This window comes from Macrotis lagotis, chromosome X (genome assembly GCF_037893015.1).
Source record: "Macrotis lagotis isolate mMagLag1 chromosome X, bilby.v1.9.chrom.fasta, whole genome shotgun sequence".
In the NCBI taxonomy this organism is placed as follows: domain Eukaryota; kingdom Metazoa; phylum Chordata; class Mammalia; order Peramelemorphia; family Peramelidae; genus Macrotis; species Macrotis lagotis.
This window is the reverse complement of record NC_133666.1, coordinates 542764610-542780307: the sequence shown is the minus strand read 5'-3', so window position 1 is coordinate 542780307 and position 15698 is coordinate 542764610. Positions and strand designations below refer to the sequence as shown.

General features: G+C 40.7%; 1 protein-coding gene and 1 long non-coding RNA gene across 4 annotated transcripts in view; one reads left to right on the top strand and one right to left on the bottom strand.

Moving 5' to 3' along the window:
* LOC141497336 (uncharacterized) overlaps positions 1 to 15698 on the bottom strand; it is a 70883-nt gene that overhangs the window by 44390 nt on the left and 10795 nt on the right. The window lies entirely within an intron of this gene.
* TMEM64 (transmembrane protein 64) overlaps positions 4097 to 15698 on the top strand; it is a 37469-nt gene continuing 25867 nt past the window's right edge. Inside the window, exon 1 of one of the 3 annotated variants that reach the window (XM_074199981.1) lies at positions 4097 to 4839. In XM_074199981.1, the coding sequence (XP_074056082.1) occupies positions 4138 to 4839 (702 nt within the window). In that variant the 5' untranslated portion in view covers positions 4097 to 4137. The remainder of the gene's footprint in view (positions 4840 to 15698) is intronic. The other 2 variants (XM_074199982.1, XM_074199983.1) reach the window with 2 other exon arrangements.

The window sequence follows — 15698 nt, the reverse complement described above, 5'->3', positions numbered from 1 at the left end:
GAGCTTGAGTAGGAAAATAAAATAATTTAAGAAAACAAAACTATACCATTATGCACCGTAATTAAGGAACTAAGACAAGAAGAAAGGCTAATGGAAAGTAGTTTTCCATCATTTAGATTAGGTTAGCAATAGAGTGTCATCATCATTTTCAGAACATTTCTTAAATGCTTGATGTTAAGCTCTGGGGACACAAAGAAAGTCAAAACCATGGCTGTTGCACTCAGGTAGTTCACATTCGAATAGCAGTCACAACACACAAACAACTAGATAAATACAAGATTTCATACAGTGAAAATGGGAGATAATCTCAGAGAGAAGGCACCAGTTGGGGGCTGGTAGTTTTTTAATTGATATTTTATTTCATTTTCCAATTACATGTTATGACAGTTTTTTAACATTCATCCACATTGCACATGCATATTTATAATTTACATAATTTCCTTCTTCCTTCCCATCTCCCTCCCCTCAGCATTGAACAGTTTGGTGAACACTGTACATATACATTTTTGTTTAATATGTTTACAGATTAGTCATTTTCTGTAAAAGAAATTAGAACTAAGGGAAAAGAAAGAAAACCACGAGACAGGCAGGAAAAACATAAGAGAATATCTCTTGTATCTGTTCCTTTCGCTCAGCATCAGTTCCTGTAATTCATTCCATGCTTCCCTGGAATTTGACCATTTATGGTTTCTTATAGAACAATAGTACTCCATAACATTCATGTACCATAACTTGTTCAGCCATTCTCCAATTGATGGGCATCCCCTCAATTTCCAATTCTTTGTCATTACAAAAAGAGTTGCTATGAATATTTTGGAACATGTGGCTTCTTGTAGAAGATGCATTTTGAACTGAGTTTTGAAGGAAGCTGGAGTAGCCAGGCTAAGTGGGGGGGGTCATTCCAGGTGGGGGGACAGTCAATGAAAAATGTCAGAGAGAGAGAGAGAGAGAGAGAGAGAGAGAGAGAGAGAGAGAGAGAGAATGCATGCGTGCAGTTATAAGGAATTGAGGGTCTACACAAGGGTGGACAACTGTGTGAGTAAATAGAATGCTGGAGAGTTTTAGAAATACATTCAATGTGAGATGTCCAAGAAAGAGTTGGTGATTTGAGGCTGAAAAGTTTCTAACTGAAAGGTAGAATTCTGGAATAAAATTCAGAAACGATCCTTGGAAATATTCCATCCTTTGACTTTTCATGGCACTTATTGGCAAACATTTTTAAAGCTTTTAGTGTGGACAAGTACAGTGCTAAATGCTGGGAACATGAAAAAACTAAGAATGAAAGACAGTCCCTGCACTCAAGGAGTTAAATTCCAAAGGTGGAATACAAGGAATTAAAGGAGACTGAAAGAGAAGGCCTAGTGGGGAGATGAATATAGAGAGAGTCTCTCCTGTAGCTAGGAGGAAAAAGGAGATATAGGGCCTAGACATCCTCCTCAAGGGGGGGTTTGGGGAGGAGTTATCTAAGCTGTGGGAGAGGTAGCAGTGCTATTCTTTTGTAATTCCTCACTTTCACTCCCTTCCCCCTCACCCAGGATAACTGGATTTGTAGGCAGGTAGAATTAACCTTTCAGGCCCAATATGTGAAAGAGCATCTATTTATTTTATGGCTTCTGGAAACCTGATGAGATAAGAGATGTTGATTTCTACCTCAGTATCCTAAGCCTAAAGAATACACCTAGATTATAGACAGATAAGAAATTGAGGATGGGAAAGACATTTCTTAGGATATTAGGAAAAGAGGAGGAATGGAATTTCCAAAACTAATCACTAATCTGTTTTCCTAATGAACTTTAATATTTGCTTCCAACACAACCTTTTACCAAAACATGTTTCTATATTTAGGGAGCTGGGGAGGTCAAAATAAAGAGTAGGACTTGGAGGACTAGTTCAAATCCTACCTCAGATGTATACTGAGTAAATCACTTAATCTCAATTTCATTATCTGAAAAATAGAAATAAAAGCATCTACTTTATTGAGATCAAATTAACATATGTAAAGTGTTTTGCAGGTAATTAAAGCTTATCTAAGTGCTAGTTATAGGGAAACACCCATTTACCAGATATCTAAATTTACCCTTCCTAAAGCTTAATACTTTGAGGTTTACAAAGTTTGATTTTCCAAACAGCACTGAGTAGGGTAGTAGTATTGTCTCCCTTTTATGGATAAAGCAAAAACCTAAGGCCAGCCTGTCACAGAAAAGATTTCACCCCAGGGGGTAATTGAGAAGAATAGGTGGAAGTTGTAGAGGCTGATTTTTGGCTCCATGGAGAGAAACTTGACAACTGAACTGTTTAAAAGAGTGAAGTTCCCCTAGAGTGGAGTGGATGAACAGTTATTGGTAGTCACTCTTTTTTTTTTTTTTTTTAGGCTTTTTGCAAGGCAATGGGGTTAAGTGGCTTACCCAAAGCCAAAGTATCTGAGGCTGGATTTGAACTCAGGTACTCCTGACTCCAGGGCCTGTGCTTTATCTACTGCACCACCTAGATGCCCCCACACTTTTCAATAGTATAGGGATTGGACTAGAGACTGGATGACTTCAGAAGGGCCTTCAAATTCTGCTGCTTCAAATTTGTTTTACATGACTTTATTTTATTTTTTTATTATTTTTGTATTAAAGATTTTTGAGTTTTATATTTTTTCTCCCAATTTTACTTCCTTCCCCCTCCACACCCCCAAAACTTTTTTAAAAATGATTTTTTCCCCCATCTGGCACTTCCTCAAGCTATTCCTTTTGCTAAAAGAACTTTCCTTCAAAACAAGGACCTCGGCTGTGTTTGTAAATGTAAGCCTTATTTCTCAAGTATCATCCATTACCCTCACCCTTAGTCCAGAGGCACATTTCACCAGGGAATACTCTGGGGTCACTATTGCTAATCAATGCTCTTTCCACGGGAGGCAGTTGGCTGGGCTGGAATTGGGGGGCACCGAATTGGAAGCCGGTCTCAATCGTTCCCCCAGCGAGTCCCTGCCTCAGTTTCCTCGACTGTAAAATGGGGCTAAGCAAGCCCCTTCCTCCCGGAGTCCCCGTGGGGGTCAGCTGGGACGTCTACCTCCGTCGCATCCCAATTAGACGGCGATTTGCCAGGATGTTACTTCGGTAACAGACACTGAAATAAACTGTGACGCGCAAGTCTTTGTATCGCGTTGGACAAGAGCGTGCCACGGAGCAGGGCCAGGGAGGCTGTGGCAGCTGAGCCCGTTTCCTGGCCCGGCCCCGGTGGCGCCGGGAGCCCGGGGACCCCCGACCCAGCTGGTGGCCCCGGGACTCCCGGGGCCGCCCGGCTCTGCTTGTTTATGGGCCTGGAAAGTCTGGGGAAACACCGCAGCCCGGGGGCAGCCGCGCAAACTTCCCGCATTCCCGCCAAGCCCGGGAGGAGGAGGAGGAGGAGGAGACGCTGCTGGTCCGGGCCCGCACTGCCCCCCCCCCGAGGCCATTCACCCTCCCGGGAGCGGAGGTGGCACCGCGGTGCCCAGGGCGCCCGCTCCTACGGCCAACTTTGAGGTAACGGTCCTGCGGCGCGCCAAGCCCTCTGGTCCGACTGCCCCCTCCCCGCATGGGTGAGGAGAAGTGCAGCCGGGGCTGGGCACAGCCCCCCGAGCGCTTCGGGGGAGAGGCAGGAGGCCCCCCCCCCCCCCCCCCGCCAGGAGCGGCTCTGGGCTCGCGCCAGCCCCCCGCGCACGCGCACGCGCACGCAGCGAGGCGTTCAGTGGCGGGCGCGCGCGCGGCTTCTCGGGTTCGCCCCCTCGCCTCTCCGGCCGGCCGCCCTCCGTCTCCCCACCCCCCCGGGCGGGAGGGGCCGGGGTGCTCCGGCCGCCCCTCCCCCCCCCCCGGACCCCCGGGTTCGGCCCGGTCGGCGGCACGCGACGTCACGGGGCGGGGCCTCGTGCTGGGGCCCGCCCCCTGGCGGGCGGGGCGGGGCGGGGCAGCGGCGGGGCTCTGCCTGTCTCCCGCCGGGCTGGGCCGAGGCCGCGGCGGCGGGGCGGGGGCCGGCCCTGGGCTCGGGGCTCGCGGCCGCTGAGCGGGGGGCGCCGGGAGGCGCGGACATGAGGCGCCGCGCGGGCCCCGGAGCGGCGGGGGGCTGGGCGGGCTGAGAGGCCGGGGCCGGTCGGGGGCGGGGCGGCGCGGCGGCGGCATGTGGAGCTCCGCGGGGAGCCTGCTGCAGCTGCTGCCCCGGCTCCTCAAGTACGCGGCCTCGCCGAGCCGGCGGCAGCCCCGGGACCCCGCGGACCGGCTCCCGAGGGGCGCGGGCGAGGCCGCGGGCGCGGCGGACGCGCTGCTCGGCCCCTACCCGGAGCGCAACAGTTCGCAGTCGGAGCCGCCGCCGCCCGCCGCGGCCGGCGGCCCCGCGGCCGAGGTGAGGACCTGGCGCCGCTGCTGCCTGCTGGGCACCTGTTGGTGCCGGAGCGTCCTGCTGCTCTGCGCCCTGGCCGCCCTCTGCTTCTCCTCGCTGGCCCTGGTCCGCCACTCTCTGCAGCACCTCCTGCTCTGGGTGGAGAGCCTGGACAGCCTGCTGGGCGTGCTGCTCTTCGTCGTGGGCTTCATCGTGGTCTCCTTCCCCTGCGGCTGGGGCTACATCGTGCTCAACGTGGCCGCCGGCTACCTCTACGGCTTCGTGCTGGGCATGGGGCTCATGGTGGTGGGGGTCCTCATCGGCACCTTCATCGCGCACGTGGCCTGCAAGAAGCTGCTGGCCCACTGGGTGGCCTCCAAGATCGAGGGCAGCGAGAAGCTGAGCGCCGTCATCCGCGTGGTGGAAGGGGGCAGCGGCCTCAAGGTGGTGGCCCTGGCCCGCCTCACCCCGATCCCCTTCGGCCTGCAGAATGCCGTGTTTTCGGTGAGTCGCCGCTTATTTCGAAGCGCCGGGATAGCCGTGCGTGCGTGCGTGCGTGTGTGTGTGTGTGACCGGAGTCTCTTCCACGTCGGACCAGAAAGTCCACTGAGACCTTGGGGACAGCCTCCGTGAGGAGTCCGGAATGGGGGCGATGGGCTGGAAGCACCCCGAGAGTCCTGCGGGCCGAGCAGCCTCTGACAGGAAGTGCTGGGGGAAGGCTTGTGGACTCCGTGGAACGAGGAGCTGGGAAGGCGAAGAGCCGGGGGCTGTTCTCTGGCCATTGGCAGCCCCTTCACCCCGGCCGAGGCGCTGAGCTCTACCAGCCGATTTTGTAAAGTGTTTTCCATGTGAGGAAGGCATTCTGATGGAGGATTCTACCTATGTTTAGATTGTTAGTTGTATGTGCACGATAGATCAGGAGTTGTGAGGACCCCGGGTGGAATCACTTGGTAAGGAGCCCGCAAGAGCCCGAATAGCCACAAAAAAAGTTGACAAATAGATCTTGGATACATTCTGTAGAGACTGAGAGGAGCCAAACTCAAATGTCTTTTCAGTAACTATTTTTTTCCTGGATTCATTTAGTAACTTTCACTTAATGACAGGCATTCATTCAGTGCTTTTTTAATATCTTAAAATACTTGATAAATATAGGACGTTTTAAAAAATGTTTATACTTCTCTCTTGCCTGCATTTTAACATTTGTCAAACATCAAAGGATAGTGTTTGTTAAAACAGGATTTGAAGTATGTATTTAGGCCTGGACCTATAATTAATTCATTTTTTTTTGAGGAGTTTCTGGTAAGCATCCTCTTCTTCCTTTTTAGTATTAGATAGCTTTTGTGAAACAAAGTGACCTACCCATGTTTACCATCCAATGAGCCAGAAACAAGACCGGAACACAGGACTTTCCAAGTTATATATACCAGCTCTCTGTTCTCTTCTGCTTAACAAAATTAAGAAACCACACTGAATGGTTTTAGCTTCCAGAAGGTAGATGCTTGTTGACTGACTTAGTTTCTTAAAAGTTGTTTAAATTCATGACATTTCAAATACCATTTTTGCTTGTTTAGGAATTATTTTTAAAAGTTCTAAAAGTTGGGACATTAATAAAATTTGTGTCTGTGTGTGTGAAAGAGAGGGAGATTTTTATTTACTTAAAAGGTTAGTCCTACCTATCTTTGTAGTATCTTTCAGGGATGATTGAATTCTGGGATTTCAAAATATATAATTTATGTAAAATTTAATAATCTTACATGTTAGGAATGATTATGTAACTGAAGTAAGTATTCAGGATAGAAAATTTTAAAACAAAACAAAAAGTTATCTTTACTAAGACTGCTTTTTCTGCCACTTAGGGTCTTAGAGAGTTGCCTACAGCACTGAGAAGTTAAGTGAAGTCACATAGCCACTATCTTTAAGGTAAAGGCCAGCCTTAAACCCTTCCTTCAAGGCAGACTCCCCAATCCACTTTGCCACATTGCTCCTGGATGGTAGACAGAAAAGATAGACAATTGTTGTGCTTCAACTGTAATTCTCTTCTTACCATTTCATTCCTGCATTTAGAAATGTAAAAAAAAATAATCTTTGACATTTCCAGAGTTTCTTGTGCCATCTGCAGAAAGCGAACTCAGGTTGCTTTCTTCCTGACACACTTATTAAGGTAGATTACTTCCATTCTGAGTGGATGGACTCTGTATCATTAGAGTCCATAGGTAGGAATCAGTCAAGTTTTCAATTTAAGAAGGATATGCTTTTTTCATATTACTTTAGAAGGATTTTATTTCATCATTGAGAATATTCTTTCAACTTAAATAGAAAGTAGCCCCTTGGGGCAGCTAGGTGGCGTAGCAGATAAAGCACCGGCCTTGGAGTCAGGAGTACCTGGGTTCAAATCCTGTCTCAGACACTTAATTACCTAGCTGTGTGGCCTTGGGCAAGCCACTTAACCCCGTTTGCCTTGCAAAAAAAAACAAACCTAAAAAAGAAAAAAGAAAGTAGCCCCTCTAAATTTTAGTTGATGGTTGTGGAGAGTTATGATTGAAAAAAGTTACCATCAACTATATACTTGGTTTGACTTGTCTTTACATAGCAAAAATAGAAACAATCACCAACTGGGTCTACTTAAAATGTTGTAGGTTAATCAGAACTTGCTTTCTCCTTTCCTTACTTGGAAGAACTCTTGATTACTCCCAGGACACAATGAGATTTAGGAATAGAAGAAAGGAATAAGTATTTATATTGTGCCTGCTATGTGCCACATACTGTCTTAAGCACTTGACCTATATCTCATTTGATCTTCACCACAGTCCTTTGAGGGAGATGATATTATCATTTCTATTTTACACGTGAGGAAACTAAGGCATTCATTTTAAGTTACTTGTCTGTGGTTATACAACTAGTTAAATGTCTGAGGTAGATTTGAACTTCGGTCTTCCTAACTCTAGGCCTCATGAAATCTAGAACAGTCATGTAGATCTTTCCATTTATGTGTAGCTAAGGGTAATGGGAGTGATAGTAGTTATTGTTGGTGGTCATAATTCTTTTTTTTCCCTTGTCTTTCTTCATGTTTAGGGTAATTACCTATCTAAAATAGTAGAAACATTATTTGGTGGATTTGATAGCCTTAAGAATGACTTTCTAGATGTCAAAGATAGTAATTTTTAAATTAACTACTATATTTTAAGGCTCTTATTAAGCAAAATAGATGAAGACCTTTGTAAGTACTTTGCTTACTTTTACTGTGCAGATTTTTTGTTTTTAGGAGCAGACCTTAAACCCATTTTCTCCTTCAGCATGTAGAGCAGGAATGGGATAGTTATTAAGAAGAAAGGAGATTGGGTTTAAATAGTTATGCAGTCTCATATTCAGTTTTTTTCTTACTCATCTTGGCTCTGTTGAAGTCATCTAGTGACTTTGTCTCAGTGTTCATTAGGTTTTAAGAATTTCTTTCTTTTCTTTTAAGAAATTCACCTTAAAGTATAGAAAAAGAAGTTGACTAGACAACTAGACTTTAGTACAGATATTTGTTTTTTACTTTTTTTTTTTTAAGGTTTTTGCAAGGCAAACGGGGTTAAGTGGCTTGCCCAAGGCCACACAGCTAGGTAATTATTAAGTGTCTGAGACCGGATTTGAACCCAGGTACTCCTGACTCCAAGGTTGGTGCTTTATCTACTATGCCACCTAGCCGCCTCTAGATATTTGTTTTTTAAAAGGAGATGTTATCCCCAGGAGATTCCAGGTTCAGATATTGATGGAGAAGGGATCTTAAAAGTCCTCTAATACAACTTTTTTTTTTTTACTTAGACCTGAAGAGAGGTTACATGACTTGCCCAAAATCTTATAGGTATTAAATATAAGGGGTGGAATTTGTGGGAATACTGGTTCAGTGCTTTTTCACTATCCCTTTTCAAGGTAAAAATGTTTTTAAATAGAGTAAGGGTGGAAAAAGGGGAGGGGGTGGCTAGTGCCTTTGCATAAATCTTTCTTGTTACTTCTCTTCAGAAGTCTTGAGTCATTAATAGTTTTCTTAAAATTTATACTCAAAGTATTTTCTCTAAGAATAAAAATTCTTGTAATTGCATTAAAATGGAGTCTTTTTAATAAAGCATGGGTTATTTATTTTAAATTTTTAAACACAATTTAAACAAAGTTTTAAACATTTTAAACAAAATTTTTAAAATACATTTTAAAACAAAATTGTTCAGTATGTCAACTTTTTACCCTTAGGGCTTGTATTTAAGTGGTCTTTAAGTACTAACATGTCTCCATCAAACTTGAATTTGTGTTTAGAAAACATAAACGAGAGCAGCAATATCCCTACATAACTTAGAAATGAGATTTTCACCATCTATGGTTTTGGAGCAAAAAGGCACTTTTTGATAGAGTAAGACAATAGATTTTCTACTCAGAGAATATTATAGACTTAAAAGGACTATGAGAGGCATCCTCAGCAACAGATTTGATAAAGAACAGTATAGCTAAGAAGAAATGGGGTGGTGGTGATACATAATGCCAGACAAAGAAGGAACTACAGAATTCAGTCAATTTTATCTTATGGGAGGCATGATTCATCCCCCTTAATATTTGTCCTTCATTCTTGAAAAAGACCATGACATCAGGAAGCTGATGCCATGACATGAATTGGATTTGAGTTGAGGGGGTGCTGTGCAAAGGCTCCAGCTTCCTTTTTTCTCTCTGGAGCCATCTAGGTCCAGTGGCCAGATATGAATGAGAATGACTGGAGATGGTCCAAGATTCAAGGCACTTAGGGTTAAAGGACTTGCCCAAGTTCACATAGCTAGTGAGTGTCAAGTATCTGAGGCTGAATTCCATAGGTCCTCCTGGCTCTAAGGCCAGTGTTCTATCCACTGCACCACCTAGCTGCCCTAAGGCAAGAGGATAATAACAAATGAACTGATAACTAAAACTTTGTGAGAGGCAGAGGAAATCCTAGCTAGTAGGTGTTGGAGGTCACTTTTGAACTCAGGTCCTCTGACTTCATAAGTCTGAGTGCTATGCTACCCACTGATCCATCTAGTGCCCTTCACCCCTAAAACATTGCTGAGAAATGGTCAAGCCTCTTTATTTGAAGTAGTTTCTTCACCTTTTCTCCACCCTTCTTCACTCTCCACCCTCTTGAATCTTTTTCTTAAACCAGAAAGCTTTGTACAATAACTTTATTGGAATGTCTATCTCAAAATGAGATTTTTGTGGTTTTACTGTTTTTAATATATTTAAAGTTTATTTTAAAACTCAAATATGAGAATTACTTAGAATACTTTAGAATTTTTTTTTTCCACAGAAAAGAAATTAGATGTTTTGAAAGAGGCTAAGTTAAGGTCATTTTGAGAAGCTGAAAAATGTTGTCCAAAAGAAAGTGGGTTTATATTGCTTTTTTTAGTGCTATTTTGGATATTTTAATTGAAGAGAGGAAATCTTCAATTAGAAGAACTAGGATCATTCTTTGAGCTGTTCACATGAGAATCCATACACTCACCTGTAGGTGCTTTGCTCAAAGGAAAATAAAATTTGGTTCCTGAAACCTTGCAAAATATCTTGAGGTTTATGGGCTAGATTTCTTTTTAAGGACCATGTCTCAAACTCAGTTCATTTTAGTTCTAATTAATTAGCCAACAGTAAATCCCAGCCCATAGTTTGGGCTTTGATGGCTCAGAGTGACTATAAGTAACAGTTGTTTCTGTTTTGACCAGAAACCCTGAGGGGTCATTCCCTCTTGAGATTTATTTAGGGGTGTTTTTTTTTTTTTTTTGGACTAAGTAAAAGAAACCGTTTTTTCCCCTCACTTCTTATCTAACCTTAGTTTCTGAATGGCATTGTCACAGACAAAACTGAGTCAAGGGAAAGATCTCTACTTGAAAATCCAATGTCTCCCACTGCATTCAGGGCCATCTCTAGTGCTTCTGATAAGAGTCAGTGAAGTTGCAATTCACTTGCAACTCATGATTTTACCTTTCTGATATCTTAATCCTTTTCAAGACTGAAGGTCAAACAACAGCACAACATTTTGTATATTAAATGATATGTATATATGTATAGACATGTACCTTTCTCATATGATAATCCTATTAAGTTCCCGAATATCAGCAATCCTGATTTAACCTGATTTTTTTTTTAAGTTTTTGCAAGGCAAATGGGGTTAAGTGGCCTGCCCAAGGCCACACAGCTAGATAATCACTAAGTGTCTGAGACTGGACTTGAACCCAGGTACTCCTGACTCCAGGACCAGTGCTTTATCCACTGTGCCACCTAGAAGTCTCTTAACCTGATTTTTTGACCATTGGAAACTGAAAAATCTACTACAACAAAGCATTAATTTTAATAGGACCACAGGAACTATGGGGCGAGCAGGACAGAATCTCCAATTATAAATATGCTGTTCTAAAAATGATGGAAGAGGGACGGCTAGGTGGTGCAGTGGATAGAGCACCCAGCCCTGGAGTCAGGAGTACCTGGGTTCAAATCCGGCCTCAGACACTTAATGATTACCTAGCTGTGTGACCCTTGGGCAGGCCACTTAACCCCATTTGCCTTGCAAAAACCTAAAAATAAAAAAAAAAGATGGAAAGAATCTCCTAATTAAAATTTATCCAAATTACTCTGAGGTAATAATTTTTCATATCTCTTTCTAGAAAAACTAAAATATTACCACTTTTTTAAGTTGTAACTAAACTAAAATATTACAATCTTAAGAGTATAGATAATTAAATTTGCATGAAGTTTCAATTCCTGGTGTTACAGTAGTGTTTTTGAAAGGCCTAACAGTAACATATTTCCAGTGAATGGTTTTAGTAAATGAAATACTGTGTCTTGTGAGTCTACTCTATTTCTCTGATCCAGCATTCTCTTAGCCAGCATCAAGTAGTTTTGATAAATATTTCTTTATAATATAGTTTTAGATCTAGTATATCTAGACAACACCTTCCTTTGTTTTTTTTCCCCATTAATTCCCTTGATATTCTTGACCTTTTGTTTTTTCAGTTGATTTTTATTTAGTTTTTTTCCTAACTCTTATAAAATAATTTTTTGATAGTTTGGTATGGCACTGAATAAGTAAATTATTTTAGTTAGAATTGTCATTTTATTATATTAGCTTAGCTTACCCATGAGCAATTGATATTTTTCCAGTTCTTTAGATCTGACTTTATTTGTGTGAAAAGTGTTTTGTAATTCTGTTCACATAATTCCTGGGTTTGTCTTGACAGGTAGATTCCCAAATGTTTTAAATTGTCTACAGTTATCTTAAATAGAATTTCTCTTTCTATCACTTCTTGCTGAGTTTTGTTGATAAATATATAGAAATACTGATGATTATTTATGTGTTTATTTTATATCCTGTATAATCCTGACTGTGGCTCCTTGATATTTGAGTTGTTTCCTTTTTGCCTGCTTTTGTAATATCTTCTCCTTGACCTGATGATTCTGGAATTCAGCTACAATATTCTATGCACTTTTCACTTTGTGATCTTTTTCAGGAAGGGAGTAGTAGATTCTTTCAGTGACTATTTTTTACACTCTGGTTCTAGGGTATCAGGGCAATTTTCCTTGATAATTTCTTGAAAGATGCTGTCCAGGATCTTTAAAAAAAATATATTTATTTTATGGCTCACAGGAAGTCTTATAATTCTTAAATTAACTCTTCTAGGTCTATTTTCTAGATCAGTTGTTTTTTCCAATGAGGTATTTTGCATTTTTTCCTATTTTTTTCATTCTTTTGATTTTGTTTTACTGATTCTTGATGTCTTAGTCATTAGCTTTCACTTGTCCAATTCTAATTTTTAAAGGATTATTTTATTCTGTTGGCTTTTGTACCTCCTTTTCCATGTGACCAATTTTGCTTTTAAAGGAGTTATTTTCTACAGAGAATTTTTTTCCTTCCCTATTTGGCCAGTGCTATTTTTTGAGGAGTTTTCTTCAATGTTTGTGCTTCCTCTTCTAAGCTGGTGACTTTTCTTTTTTCATAATTCTCTTGACTAACTCATTTCTTTTCCCATTTTTTTGGTCTACTCTCTTACTTGATTTTTATAATCCTTTTTGAGCCCTTCCAAGAATACCTTTTGGGGCTTGAAACCAATTCATATTCCTCTTGAGTCTTTGCATGTAAGGCATTTTGCATGATTGCCCTCTTCTGAGTTGTATTTTGATCTTCCCTGTTGTCATACTAGCTTTCTATAGTTGAGCCTTACTTCTGAGGTAGAGGAGTGGGGGCCCTGTCCTAAGCTTCTTACACTAGGGGCTAGGGGCCTGATCACTAACATATAGCACCAGGACTTCTGGGGCTAGTCCTTTCCCACTATGCTGAGGTGGCATGTCTATTGTGCCCTTGAATCTGGGGCTGGCAGTTTGCCAGCGGTATTGGACTTTGAGTCTTCACAGCTCATCTGCTGGGCCAGAACCATGAAACTTTATCTGCTCATCTGTGCTGTGGCTAAGAACCTCCCCCTGCTCTGCTGGGACACTTCCTTTGCTGGGCTGCAATCCCTTTACCAAATGAGACAGATCTTTCCTGAAGTCCTGGAAATTGGTCTGGAAAATTGACTCAGTCTTTCTGTGTTGCTCCAGGATTCTTTTGGAGGCTTGATTTAGTGTTGTTTCTAAGAGTTATTAGTTGCAGGGCTCAGGCAACTTCCTTTCTTCTTTCTGCCACCTTGGCTCCAACTACTTGTAAACTTTTAATAATGTCACTTTATAATTGTACAATGCATTATATTCTTCAAAACACTTGAACTTTATTTTTTCTCAATTATTTAGATAGTCTGTGTAAATTTAACTTTCTTAAAATGAGCAAACTCACTTTAATAATTATAATAAAAAGGAGAGGTGCTTATAAATCATTCTATTGCTTTTTTTTCTGTGTCCTGTAAGATAGCAGGCTGCAACTTAAATGACTCACTCAACAGTGAGAGATCTAAAGATAGAGATTTCTTTGCTGAAAATTTTCTGTTGCCAGATGTCTAAATATCATATTCAGAGATGAAGACAGGATGTTTCTCCTGTTGAAAATTAAGTACTGATTTAGGGGAAGTATTGTCTATTATTGTTAGGTTCTAATTGCCTCCGGATAATGCAGTGAATCACTTCTTGTAACTTGGGTGGGAGTGTAGAATGGAATGGAAAAACATTTATTAAGCACTTAGTATGTTCTTACTGAAAAAATATACATGCTATAGATATAGATATAGATCTCTCTCTATGTGTGTATATATATATATATATATATATACACATATATAATCTTGTGATAGTGAACAAATAATATCTTTTTCCTTTAAAACGCACATTATGAAAAGTTTTGATTATAGTATCAACTCCACTGGGGTAGATTGTATTTTCTGTTTTGAGGATTCTAGGATTTTCTCAGCAATCTCCAAAAGATTCTAAAGTCAAAGATCCTATTTTTCTTAGAAATTCTTTTACTTTCATGATTAAATGGATCTATGGTTTCATCCATGCAAGTGTTGGCTCTGTCAACACAACAGCAATAAAACATTTATTGAGCACCTCCCATGGGCAGATAGCTTCTCCATGTTTCCCTGTGTAATAAATTTTCCTTTGGCAATCCAAATAATTCACTAGAATACTTTTTAAAAATGTAATTATCATCATAGCATATAAACAGTCTATCTCTTACTTTCCTGATTTAAAGCCTGCTTCCAGCCATGTACATTTCCAAAAAATAGTTTTTAAAATTGTCCAAGAGAATTCTTTGTTGTATGCTGTAGACTATTTGGACCTTTTTGTGCCTTTTGGATTTCTTGTGGTTTTTAATTCTTTGAAGATTTCAATAATCCATGATTCATATCCATGTAACCTTTTTGGATAATATTGGTTTTATGACAGTGTGTAGTTTGAAATCATTGAAAGTCTGGCTTAATCTCAAATGCAATTCAACTAGATCTCTTCTCAGCCCAAGACATTATCTAATGCTTCTTTAAGATCAATATATTGACGGAATAATCCCAAAACTTCCTCTAACCATATGTGTTGTTGTGAATAAGCATTTTTATTCATTCTGTTATTGTGTTTTCGGTTTGTTGGGTGTTGTTATGAGCTTCACTGAGGAACTTAAGAGTAATTTTCTGGGACAAATATTGCCTCTTCTCTTAAAAAGAGTTTTTCACTTTTTTGACCATCCAGAGGGCAGTTGGGTAGAAATTACAGAGAGGTAGATTTCAACCAGATAAAAGGAGAAATTTGATAAAAGTTAGTGTTTATCCAAAAGTAGAAGTACCGTGGGAGGTAATGCATTGCTTTCTTACTAGAGGACTTCAAGCGATGTCTGGTTGACTGTATTTTAAAGTTATAAGAGGAATTTTTGTTCAAGTATAAATTGGGCCGTTTCATCTTGGTTAATCCCTATGAACTATGTGATTCTATGATAGTATAGTATAGTATAGTGTCTTTTTCAGGCAGAAACATTTGACAAATGTCAGCATCAATGGAAAAATCTTCTTTTATTTTAATTATGCATAGGTTGTCTTCTTCGACCCTGTTGAACACTCCTTTGGAGAAAATATCTTTCTATGTTGTACGTCTTATTTCATGTCAATGTTCCGATCATTGAACAAGGTTATTTCTTTGATCACATCTATTATAATGTATTATACAAGATATTTCTTGATGGCTTTTATTCCACTGAGTCAAATGTTTTTAAAAAATAAATAATATAGTGGAGTATCATTGTGCTTTTTTCTCATTGAATAATGTTACTTTCAAGACATAGTCTGCTTTAGAAAAACATATATGAATGTTTGCTTTTTTCCATTTAATCAAAAATATTCATTATTCATAGAATGTTCAGAGAAAGATTTTTATTGAAATGAGAAAGTAGGCTTATTATAGGTATTTCTTGAGTCATTTATTGGGAGTTAGAAAGTATTAGCCATAGAAATCTCACACTCTTTGAAAATTGATCCCTAGATAACTTTAAAATTATATTGCTCTTATTAAAAATTTCTACTGCATTTCTTTATCACCTTCAGCACCATTTTCGTTTTCTTACATAGTATATTGGATACTGAGGTGGTAGAGATCTGGCTTGTTTTTAACAGTGATGATCACCATAAAATGTCTGCAGATATGTTGCATTTTGATTTTTTTTATTGGAAGGCATTTGTTAAGGTATAAGGAGACGAGAAAGATAGGACTTTGAGTGTTAAACAGAATTTTAATTTGATCTGAGAGATGAAAGGGAGCCACTGGAGTCGATTAAATTGAGTGATGACATGATTAGGAATAGTGCTTCTGGAAGATACTTTTGATGGCTGAGTGGAGAGGATGGACAGAAATAGGAGACTTGAGAGAGACCAACTAGCCGGCTATTTTTAATAATTCAGGGATGGATT